We start from the raw sequence: 12,294 nt of genomic DNA, 5'->3' as shown, positions 1-12,294 counted from the left end.
GCTTTGGCGAGATACCTTTGTTTGGTTGTGTGCATGTGTGTGTAACCGTCCAAAAGAGACTGGGATACGTACAAAGTTTATTTTCATCATTGATACATGACGTGAAATATGGTGAAGACGAAGTGCCTCTTCCCATACGTGTAGCGCCAGCGACAAGGTCCCAAGCACATACCAGCACAGTATCTATTAGGTGGCTCTTCACGGTGCAGACGAGTTGCTGACCACTGGTCCAGAAAGTGGGCCGAACCCACCAAAAATTTTACCCCACCAATCACCAACCCGCTCTTGTGCCCACGAACGACAACTTGACCTCAGCAATAGATTCCAATCTTGATCTGCCAGCCGGCATTTGTCGAAACGCTCTTGCTGCGAACCTACAAGAACCGCCGACGCCCCAATACCACATCCAAAAGAATCGATAGCCCGGACCTCGACCTACTGGACACGCACGTACGTACTGCGACAGGATCGCTCGGCGTTCCGACTTGCCGCAATCATGTCGACGACCGTGGAAAAGGTTTGGTACCCTACCTACCCTCCAGAGCATTGATGACCGGGAACAGAAGCGCTAACTGTACTCCGTAGATCAAGGAAATCGAGTCCGAGGTGCGTATAGGCGAAGCGAGGGACGCGAACCCGCCAATGACCATCACCCATCTCCGTGAAATCACTGACCTAAACGACAATGGAAACAGATGGCTCGGACGCAGAAGAACAAGGCTACGTCCTTCCATCTCGGCCAGCTCAAAGCCAAACTTGCCAAACTCAAGCGCGAGCTCCTCACGCCGAGCGGCGGCGGCGGCGGCGGCGGCGGCGCAGGATTCGACGTTGCGAGGACGGGCGTCGCTAGTATCGGCTTCATTGGGTTCCCGTCCGTGGGCAAGAGCACGCTCATGAGCCGGTTGACGGGGCAGCATTCCGAGGCGGCCGCGTACGAGTTCACGACGTTGACGTCGGTGCCTGGACAGGTTATCTATAACGGTGGGCGTTTTCCTCCCTTGCAACTCACTGATGCTGGCCTACACGGGGACACCTCCCGCCCGGCTTCCTCTTTGTCTTGGTAAAGCTACAAGTAGAGAGGATGAGTCAAGCATGACCCTCTGCGCAATCAAGCTGTCAAGGCAGGAAAGAGCACGTCAATCACGTGGGAGGGAAAACCAGTCGCTAACGTGTTTAGGCGCGCCGTTGCAAATCATTGATTTGCCTGGCATTATTGAAGGTGCCAAGGACGGCCGCGGTCGAGGCCGACAGGTCATTGCCGTCGCCAAAACCTGCCACCTCATCTTCATCGTTCTCGACGTCAATAAGCCCCTTAGTGATAAGCGCGTCATTGAGGCTGAGCTGGAAGGGTTCGGGATCCGAATCAACAAGGAGCCGCCAAACATTACGTTCAGGAAGAAGGACAAGGGCGGTCTGAACATTACAAGCACGGTGCCCCTGACACACATAGATCACGACGAAATCAAGGCTGTGATGGGCGAATACAGAATTAACTCTGCGGATATCACGATTCGCTGCGATGCCACCGTGGATGACGTGATTGATGTCCTTGAGGCCAAGAGTCGAGCGTAAGTCCATCTCCCAACCCGCGAGAGAGGCTCTTCTTGAATCACCAAGTAAAGTTGAGCATGGCATCTCAAAAAGGTTTGCGAACGTCACGGCTGACCGAACGGAAAAGATACATTCCCGTCGTCTACTGTCTGAACAAGATCGATGCCATCTCCATTGAAGAGCTCGATCTCCTCTACCGCATTCCCAACGCCGTCCCAATAAGCTCTGAGCATGGTTGGAACATCGACGAGTTGATGGAATCCATGTGGGAAAAACTCAATCTGAAGCGCGTCTACACGAAACCCAAGGGCAGACAGCCTGATTATTCTGCGCCCGTGGTGCTGCGGTCGAACCGTTCTACCGTCGAGGATTTTGTACGTTTCTTGCCATCCGGCATTCTTGCCACTTATGACATGTGTCTCATTTTCTTTGCTTTTTTCTGCTCTCACATCTCAACTTTGGATCCCGCCCCGTGGCGCGATCGACTGGAGAAAAAGCAAAAAGAAACATTTTCACTGACTTTCGGGGACCATGACAGTGCAACGCCATCCATAGAACCATTGTAGAACAGTTCAAAACGGCTATTGTTTACGGTAAATCAGTGAAACACCAGCCGCAACGAGTAGGACTGGCACATGAATTGGAAGACGAGGATGTTGGTGAGTACACACACAGCCCATCAGCTTGCCCGCCTGATGTACGGAGTACACCGCCTACATCAACCAAGGCCTTGTAGGGGAATCGTCGCGATTGACGGAAGCGTACCGGGGCAAATGAGGAAGCCGCCTGCTCGTCCGCAGCGCCACGTCTGTCTTTGTTACGTGACGAGCACCGCTGCCAGGTCTCCTTGCCCTGGTTTTCAGCTCTGCCAATGGCCGTCTCCCACACCTTCAAACAGCAACCATGACAATGTTGACCATGCCGACAGTTACCATTATCAAACGATGATTACAATGATTAACTTTTAAACGGTGGGGAGGGCGCCGCTGGATGATTGGGGGGGCAGGGCCAGGACTGGTTGTTCCGCAGAGGGTGGCGTCGTGGTCATTGGTAGGGGTCTGTCGACGCCTGACCTTTTATCCGTATGACCAGGCCCAACTTCGACGACCGGCCGACAGAAGTTCTTGCGGGCTCTTCCATTTTCAGTTTTGACTCTTGATGCCGCAGGCTCTTCATCGTCCACACCGGTCTGATGGCCGACGAGCAGTAATCTCAGGGAGGAGCCTCCTCGTCGAGCGGCATGCCATCAAAATTGGCAGAGAGGAAAAGAGGCATCCGGCCGGCCGTGGTGAGTCGTGCCCACCAGCCTCGGGCTTGATCAAGGACGATTTGGCATCTCTGAGGAACGGGAACCACGGTTGGGGCGGAAAGGGCCTGTTTTGTTCACCCACGGCTCGGGGACGTGTCTCGGCAGGAAATTCCACAGACGAGCTGGCTCAAACCGACGCAGCTACTTCCCGGGGTGCCACAGCCTGACCAGAGTTGAGGAATGAGACTGGCGGACCCAAAACAAGGCTCAAGAAATTTACTCGTCTTTGACAATAGAACAAGAGGAGGGAAACTCAAATTGCCCCGTGTTGGCCATGTTCCGTTCCAGCCGCACCAAGCCCTTTCCCTATCCTCTCCGTTCCCGTGGCCGGCAACAATTCTGGCGGGCGCACGTACCAATCAAACCGGATTTTGTGCGACCTGTATCCGACAAGGTAGACAATCTCGTCTTGGCAACCAGACTTTTTTGTGTTCCATTTGCCATCGCGTGCGTTGCTCCGTCGCGATTCCCAAACAGGGCATCCGTAGCTGAACGGCCTCCCCTGTGCCCCATGTCGTTCATGTCTTGCGCATGTGCTTTCGTGTCCCGCCTACCGGAAGAAGAAGATTGCGATCGCAATGATCTGCAACCGCGCGTATGTACGGAGTCCGCAGTGTAGTACTTGCATACCTGCCCCTTCCTGTGCCGCCCCCGATGGGCCGAGAACTGTGGAATCCGACCGAGTACAGAGTAGTTGCTCTACCTACTCCGCGGACGCAACGTCGACATCGATCATGAGCAAGATGCGAGCGGCGGGGACGCGATGGCCCGCTTCATCAACGCAGGTCCTGCGGTCTGTTCCTCGGAGTATTCGCAGCAAGGTCCGAGGCCCACCTCCAAACGCAGCATGTATGTAGGTCCAGTGTAGTAGCTGCTGTCATGCAGACCGATCGGTCCAGGAACTACTCCGGAGTCCGTACGGACGAGGCAGAGTGATGGGCAACGGCCGAGTTGGAAACGAGAGGGCAAGGGCATCACGGGGTATTGGCTTGCATGCAGAAAGGCCGCATGTTGGGCCGCTTCCTCCACAGGATTTGCAGCCGACGCACGTTCGGGAAGTTTTGCCTCCTCCTCCTCGTCCTTGTTATTTGCACTGGGAAAGGGTCAGTGCCCCATGTTGATCTATGCAGCCTTTCAGAATGCGTCTCTTGCCGCCGGCATTGGTACTTACCACCCAAGTGTTTGGGCTGCCGAGTCCATCGTTGAATGAGGCTTTGGATGGAGTCGTCAAGAGCTTGCTACAATTGCCGAGGTTTCTCGTGCCGGCATCGAGGTGCAATGTTGCCGGCTCGGCCTGCTGCTTTACTACTTACCTAGGTAACTATATGGAACTGACTACGTACTCCGTATCGGTCGGCGAGACCTTGTAGGGACGACGACATCACCGCAGTGACTGCCCGCCCTGCCCTGCAGCCAAGCATGATGCCATGCAGGATACCCAAGTAGATGACAGAGAAGTGCCACGATTCCGTCATCTGGTGGAGCACTGATTTACCCCGACGTGGTCGTGTGGTGGGCTCAAAGATCGAGTAAAGACACCATACGCTGTCTCGCTCATCAAGTTTCTAGATTGTGTCGAAGCGTTGAACCGTCATTGACAGACTAGAGACATGTATATGTGCTGCTGTCGTCGCAGACAATCTCCTCACAACAGCAACCCTGCAAATCTCACGATGGTGTATTTCGTCGTCCTCGCTCCCGTCACCTTGAACATCACTGCCGAGAAGACTCTAATTCGACGGGAATCATAGTCGCCACTGGCGCGCTCTCTCGCTCTCTCTTTCCAGTCTGTGGCTGTGGACTTCTCCACCTTGCGCAGCAGCGTCACAGGTGCATTCCCCGGAAGATCCATCGAGCATTGGCCGCATCTAATCTTTCCTAGACCACTCATCACGTCTAGACTTGTCTTCTAGGACAAGTGGAGGAACACTCCTTGTGGTGAGTTAGAAAGCTTGATACCCGCTGAGAATCAAAGTCTAGTCCAAAGGGCTTCAGTTCCCGGGACCTGAATGTCAAGATGTCCGAGCGCCAATTTTCTTGTAAGTGACCGTCCCGGCCAAGCACGACTCTGTGCTCCGTACGCACTAGCAGTAGCGTTACGACCGATGAGTCGGGGAAAATGGTGGTTCCGTGCGAAAATCCTTGGGCATCGAGAAGGACTTAACATCCTTTCACTTGCAGCAACCTCACAGCTGTTAGTTAGCACGAGGTGAGAGCTGAGACAAATCATCAACAAGGATCCCAAAGCAGGCGTCAGGGATTTGGTAAGGCCTGGCCAACTGGAACTTGCCCGGAAGGCGGAACTGCTGCGACTAGGGACATGTGTACCATCCAAAAAGCCCGAAAAGCAGCCCACGCTCTTGTTTGAACCCCAACGAGAACAAAGGTTCACAGCTTTTGTCTTGATGCCTAATGATAGCCTAGCCGAATCGTATGTTTGCTTGCTGCGGGAGATTACGCACTAAGAAACAAATCGAGCATGTTGGACGCCTATTGCAACTGCGTAGTACTGAGAGCAAGGGAGGACTGTTGTTTAGCAGAGGGCACGTGAACATTAATTCGAGTCTAGAGGTGCTAGACTGACTGAGGGACAGAACGGCAAGCTGTTCGTTTTGGAGAACATTGTGCATGTGTCGCGCCACGCCGTACCGACTGAGCTCCGAGAGACGGAAATTTAATGCTCATGTGCCCAGTCAGTCCAGTAACAAACATCCTGTGCTCACAATCTAGCATTTTTCATAGGTGCAAGATGAATCACGTATAAGATCTGGCAAGAAATCTGGTTAGCTTGGTTCCGAATCGGATGGAGGATGGGATGTACATATCCCATGACCACAACACAGTCCTCAGCAGACAAGAATTCGAGGCCTTGCGGAATGATATCAGTCAATACATCTCCACTTGTAGTGCATTGTATAGTTCAGATTCGGTTCTTCCAAAGCAAACGAGTCAAGACAGTGTCTTGACACGCCTCCTACTTAAAATGTAACGTGTATCGAGACATGTGCGGCAAATCTGACCGGTCTGCAGACTCCCAGCTCGAGAAGAAAGGAACTCCGGTCATGTATACCTAGTATGGTTATGGCGAAGTACGCAGAAGATGGTGGGTTCGTAATTTAAGCCACAGCCGTAGAGCGCCATAACGAACTTGTCCGACTCTGCTGAAACAGGACTCAAGCGCGGAGGATGAAAAAGAAATCAATCACATCGGCCAATACTGCTCGGTAGATACGACGCCATCCCGTCGCTAGTCTCGGAAGAATCAACCATCGCTGCGGACCGAGCCAAGATGTCTGTAGACTATGGCGCAAGCTGTCAATATCACAGCTCACTGTACAGTTTGTGGCTGATCTTAGTGGTCTCGTTCCTACCCCGTATTCGAAAGACCATCTTAGCTAGTGCGAATGCATAGACCATCTCTGCTCGCAGAAGTACGGCTGTTATGTTCAAGGGGAGGTGAGTTCGAGAAGGAGATGCCATCCTTGAGTGTCGGACGGCTTATGCAGCCCGCAAGATACCTGTAAAAGTTATTGATTTCAAAGGGAAAATCTCTTGTGTGGCGTCAGCTGGTGGTCTGAAAAAGCGACAGTTGGACAGGGAACGCCCCTGGCACCTAATGGCCGGACTGTCAGGTGCCCACTTTCTCGATCTCTTTTCTCCATAAACGTTGCCTAAGAACCGGGACGGGACTGATAGTAACTTACTATTTGACCAGGGTGAAGAATTGAAACGCTACCAAAAGCTCGAGCGGGGATGACACGGGTCACCCATCTCCGGAGCGACAGCTCTCGTGGTTTCGATTGTATGGCCGTGACATGGTGAAATGTCTCGGACAAAGACAGGTCAAGAAAGCCTACTCCGTAAACCGTAGCCAGAAGGCCTCTAGCCTTCATACGGGCTACGCAGCGGCATGACGGCGCATCTGCAGAGCACAAGCAAACAGCTCCAGTCTGGGGCATCGAAACCTCGGGCCATCAGGCCAAGAGTTTGTAGCGGGTAAAGCAGCTTGGCAGAACATCAAGCCAGTGCCCGCGCCGCCGCCGCCATCCAAGCAATGTTCAACCAGTGGTATTTCTCACATGAGTTCTGTTGTCAAGCAAAAACAGTCAGCCAGTCATGTTCACGGATTCATCGGGTACGCCCACCCACCCATGATACAAGGCCCCTGCCCCTAATGAAGCCAAGGAGGGGTGTGACCACGTTTGAGGATAGATGACCGACTTCCGCAGGCTGCTGCTCAACTGGCCAGCGGCAAGCCCAGATGTGCAAATGCCTCGTTGCCGGTGCTTGTTCTGTATCGTCTGGCACACCATCCCTACCTGGGCTGGCTGGCTGGGTTCGAACTGTATACTTAAATCAAGGACAGGCTCTGTCCCGTTGGCCATGCCATGCGATGCCAATGCTAGGATTAGGATGGTCAACAGAGAGAGAGAGAGAGCCACAGGCAGTACTCCGTACCGCGGCAAGGAGGCACGCACAGAGAGAGAGGAGGCAAAGAGCTATCAGATTGTGCTACATGGAGCCTGCAGCGATGAAGTCGGTTGGACGGACGGACTATGGATGGACTACTCCGTATGTCCTCGGCACCCAGGAGAATGCAGCGTGCGTTGCGTGCATGTAACTTGCGCCGTACTCCGTACGTACGTATGGAAATGGCCGCCATGACGCGGCGTCCAACGTTGAAGGTCAGTTTAATGGCAAGCGTGGGCTCGGAATCACAAGTGGTTGCAGGAAGTTGGAACAGCGAGGAACTACAAAACCAGGAGGGGCCTTGAGCAGTGAGCACCATTGGGAAGGAGCGCTAGAGACTGGCTGCTTTGACTGGGGAAGCAACGACGGCATTGGACAAGGCATCAAGGGTCCACGGCCCAGGCGCCATCAATCATCAATGGATTGACTGAGGTTATTCCGAGCGACCCTGGCGCCATGCTCCTCCCCATGCCTGGACTTTCAAACTCTGCACGCCGTACAGAGTGTTGTCTGGTGCATGGCTTCAGGGGCTTGGAGCTTCGCCTCTTCTTTTGGCCTGCTCCTCCTTTCTGTCTGTCAGTTCAATCGTTCTGTCTCGTCGCCGCCTGCTCTCTACCATCCATGCCATCGTCCTTCTTCCCAGCAGACAGACCGTTGTTGACCTTGGCCTTGGCCTTGACCCTGACCTTGTCCCAGCTCGTGCGGCCTGCTGGGGCTTGAATGTCCCTCGATCCGGCCTCTGGACTCAGGAGCTGTCTGTTCATTTGGTCTTTGCGCATGCCGGGTCTCAGCCGTGACCAGCGCTGACAGCTGAGCATTGCTTTTTCCCCGAGTTGGTAAAATAGCTCAATCGAGCACAATAGCCGTCTCCCCTGCCTTGTTCACGTACATGGACCAGCATTATTGAATTGCTACGGAGTCTCCGTACTATAAGGATATACATCACAAGACGTACTCTGTACTAAAAACTATCTAGGCACTCCAAAGCGACAACTGACTGGCATAGTGCTTCAGGGTCCATGCATCTGGCCATGATGATGCTGATGCCCAGGAGCGAACAAAGCGGCATCACCGCTCCGATGACTCTTGTCCCACAGTCGATCCATCAACCACATATCGGTCTCGGCCATGTTCGCCAGGGATTCTAATCATGTGCGGTGCCTGTTTCCTGTTTCCTGCTTGAACCGGATATGTATTGGCGGGAACGGCGTCACTTGTGCGAAGTCCCAGACACGCCTTACGGCCGGAGATGCAGACCACCATCAGTCAACTTTGGAAGAGAGGGGGGCGGAAGGGTTCTCGGGCGATCCCCAGGAACTGGCCTAGCATGCTACACCCCAGCTCGGTTCAGTCGCTCAATTCAACCATCCACCATGGCCGTCTACCTAGATGTCGACGACGTACCGAGCGAGTACGGAGTACCTGACCAAATAACTACCTGAAGCCCTGGTTAGTCGCCGACCCTCTCTGCCTCTTTGTCTTGCCTCGACTTTCTGGGCCTGTTGGGCATTACCCAATCTCGTTGCAGTAAAGTTCCCCCCTCCTGTTATCAATCCTGGCTGGTGTTGTTCGCCTTGCCCACACTGTTATGCCGTTCTAAGATTCGATCCTACCCACCAGTGACCACAAGCTCGCCCACCTTGTGGCTCGACTTCACAATCAATCCAAACCAGCCGCCCCATTGGAAACCATTCTCCCTGCTCTTCCTGGAGCAAGGACGGACTCGAAGAGGTCTCGGTATCTATTAGCAAGGACAATATGCCTTCCCACCCCCTCCGTCATCCCATCCACCACCCCTGGGTGAACGGAAGGGAACCCCCCGGGCTCTATTTGTGCATGTGCGTGCATCCGTGTTCATGTCCGATTTTGGCTCTCAGTGTCTGCGCTCTGGTACTACCTCTGTCTACATTCATCTTGTGCGAGCCTCCAACCATTGCAGCCGCCCTCCTCTGGGTTTATTTAACACTTGACTTGTCAAAGCCCTGTACGTATTGTCCGTCCTCAACACAGCAGAGTACATATTGCAATTTCGGCGATTATTAGGAAGCAGCACAGTATATCTGGCAATTGCTGGTCTTGAGCTGTTCGGCGTTGCTCCGTTCCAGCCCTTTCCGCTCTCCCGCAGTTCGTTCAACAAGACGGGCTCATCATCTCTTGCCCGTCAAACCCCTCACGCGGACCTGTGAAGACTCAGAGCGTGTAGGGTCGCCTAGAAACTCGGCTAGCCTGTTTCAAGACCCAAATTTGCCAACCTAGGTAATTGGCAAACGGAATTCAGGTAAACGTTGCTGGAATTTCGACTGTCGGCGCTGCGGACGTGTAGTCCATTGTGGGACACCTTCTAGACATTCCAAAAGCCGGATATCTTAGCAACTCTCGTTTTAACGGCCTGCGAGGCAACAAGAAGTTTCTCTGGGACCGAAGCTCGCGGAACATTTCCCATACGCTGAACTCAGCCTCTCGGCACCATAACTGGCTGGGATTCCTTTATCAACTCTGAACTTTTCCGATCACGCAAATCTTTGGTCTTGCTGGGCCCTGCTGAATAGCTCAAAGGGCATGGGCTGATGCTGCGCTGCGTCTTTGTCTATTTCATCGCTAAGAAGGTGAGCTGCTTTGTTTCTTGTCTTCGTTTCTTTTCTGTATTCTGATGGACGCCATGGCTGTGGCTGGAGAACAGAGAACGTAATCGAAGGGCTATAGTCTCTGGCAACTATATATAACCGGCATTATCCTCCGACCTGATACGTACGGTTACATGTTACAGGGAGAAATCTATGACCGATGATCTGGAAACCGGTCAACGCATGAAGGAAGATGAACACAGCAGCCGATGGATCTGTCACAATGGGACAGAATTCAGCGGCGATTACTCAAAGCAGTGGCTATAATAATGACGGGTGGGCTACCGTTGGCTCATACAGTCAAAGTCCTTATGATGGCAGTCCAATGACTGAATATTCGGGATTTGGAGCGTTTGCTCCGCCAGGTGTGCACTCAGATTCGATAGCGAGAATGCCACAGCAAAGCAACCATCAACACCAACACCAACAGATGTTGCATCATTCAGCGACATCCATGGCTCACCATCAACTTCCCATGTTAAACACGGCGTGGCCAAGCCAGTTGACAAATCCAACTCCATCCGGAAGTTTTTCAGCGCCCGCTGCATCAATGCCCCCGGTTCCTCGACTACCACCCGCCATGGACACTCCAAAATTACCCAGCCAAACAGAGAAGGGTCGGAAAACGTTGACAACGGAACAAAAGCGGGCCATGTGTCAATACCACGAAGAGAACCCCGGAACGAGACAAGCAGATATAGGACTGAGATTTGGGGTCGAACGAAGGTAAGTACTGGCCATGGATATGGACCATGACGAACAACAATGAGTAGGCGTCTCTAATTTGCATCATTCAGCACTGTTTCAAAAGTTCTGAGGCACAAAGACCAGTATCTCAGACGAGACCAAGATCTGGATCCTGCCGCCCTTAAAAGAAATGGCAAAGCTAAGAATCCCGACTTTGATAGAACGCTCAGCAATTACGTTCGTCGACAGCAACAAAGTGGGTTTGACATCAAAGACGAAGAGATATTGGAGCAAGCTCGCCTATTTGCGCATGCTAGCGGAAATCAGGACGCTGTCCTCGGAGGTTTAACCAGCAGCTGGCTGCAAAAGTTCAAACAAAAGCACGGCATCGGTACATTGCGGCTTTCCCGGCGAGCATCTGAGACGAATATTCCCGATGGTACGCGCATGCCTGAGCACAACATTGTGAGAAATGGGGCGACATCGAATGAAATTTCGCCCGCGTCACCGACTCAACCACTATCGCCTTTGTCGGGGAATCGGAGTGACGAAGAAGTTAAACGAGAACACAACATCGATTTTGATTTTGCCTATAGACAGCATCCGCAAACAACATCACTTTCTACTGACATTCGAGATAATTCTGGGTCGTCGTTTTCCGGTGGCCCCCTGAGTCCAACCGGAACGTTTAACTTCTCCCCTGATCCTAACGTTGGGGGCTTTCAACCGTTAGGAGTTCGCACAGAGATGCCACCTGAATTCCATCGGGAGAAACGAAGCAACACTTTTCCTTCAATAGATGTCAACTATGGGAATCAACCAACCCCGGCAACGGAACCCATGACACCGCAACTTCCTCAGCCAACAACGACGCCGTCCTCAGCTCTCAACTCACCAGCAAATGATTGTCAAACAGTACCTTTTGCTATCAATACTGGACTGACGTCACCGCCAGCTTTGCATCGAAGTAGCAGCAGCTCAAGCATCGCGCCTCGATCTTCCAGCATATCTTTGGCAAACACGGGCGCCTCCATGACACCTGTCGACACATCCCCCGTGTCACCATCCCAAGAAGATGCTCGACGGGCTGCGAACACATTGCTTAGCTATCTTCAGAATATGAGCTCCAACGGGCAACTATTCCAAGCCAGTGACTACCAAGCCATGTTACAGCTTACAAAGAAGCTGGAGATTCATCAACATCAGAGCAACCGGCCATCTGCAGGGGGACTATCGAGGATACCAGAGGGCGATAACGAAATGACAGTGTCAGGCCCTGCGATGATGCAGGCAAGTTAAGACAGATGAAAAATCAGAAGATGACAAGACATGACCATCAGTTTGTTTGGGCCTTTTTACTTTTTATATTTTTTTTTTTCCGCGGCTGGAATTCCTATTTCCCGCCAATTTTTCCAGGGACGTTGCTTCGATATCGGGTGATTCGCAGATGTAGTGGTGAAATTTAACATTGGGGGCATTCGACAGAAATAACGAGCATCGTGTCTCCGCCTTGGCTTTTTCTCGACACGAATTTGACAGGCGCTTGTCCTTGGTCAATAAACGAGAATACCGCGGATCCGGGGCGCTTCGAGGATCCAAGCGCATGGATGAAAATATTTTCTACTACTGCGTTGTTTTTTAGTAGTTTCTTTA

General features: G+C 52.6%; 3 protein-coding genes across 3 annotated transcripts; 2 read left to right on the top strand and 1 right to left on the bottom strand.

The window, feature by feature from the left end:
* Positions 1 to 496: 496 nt before the first annotated feature.
* On the top strand, positions 497 to 2,499 carry MAM_02405 (developmentally regulated GTP-binding protein 1; the record flags this gene model as incomplete). The annotated part of the gene is made up of 7 exons (XM_040821204.1): positions 497 to 517; positions 586 to 606; positions 696 to 981; positions 1,178 to 1,568; positions 1,679 to 1,925; positions 2,090 to 2,210; positions 2,480 to 2,499. The coding sequence occupies 7 exons, from the start codon at positions 497 to 499 to the stop codon at positions 2,497 to 2,499; spliced, it is 1,107 nt and encodes a 368-aa protein (XP_040680618.1).
* A 5,412-nt stretch (positions 2,500 to 7,911) lies between these two features.
* On the bottom strand, positions 7,912 to 8,094 carry MAM_02404 (uncharacterized protein; the record flags this gene model as incomplete). Its single annotated transcript, XM_040821203.1, has 1 exon — positions 7,912 to 8,094. The coding sequence occupies one exon, from the start codon at positions 8,092 to 8,094 to the stop codon at positions 7,912 to 7,914; it is 183 nt and encodes a 60-aa protein (XP_040680617.1).
* Positions 8,095 to 10,534: 2,440 nt separating this feature from the next.
* MAM_02403 (Homeodomain-like protein) lies at positions 10,535 to 11,940 on the top strand (the record flags this gene model as incomplete). The annotated part of the gene is made up of 2 exons (XM_040821202.1): positions 10,535 to 10,680; positions 10,752 to 11,940. 2 exons carry the CDS (start codon positions 10,535 to 10,537, stop codon positions 11,938 to 11,940), a joined length of 1,335 nt encoding a protein of 444 aa, XP_040680616.1.
* Positions 11,941 to 12,294: the final 354 nt, after the last annotated feature.

This window comes from Metarhizium album, assembly GCF_000804445.1.
Source record: "Metarhizium album ARSEF 1941 chromosome Unknown scaffold_4, whole genome shotgun sequence".
In the NCBI taxonomy this organism is placed as follows: domain Eukaryota; kingdom Fungi; phylum Ascomycota; class Sordariomycetes; order Hypocreales; family Clavicipitaceae; genus Metarhizium; species Metarhizium album.
This window is presented reverse-complemented; position numbering and strand designations above follow the sequence as displayed.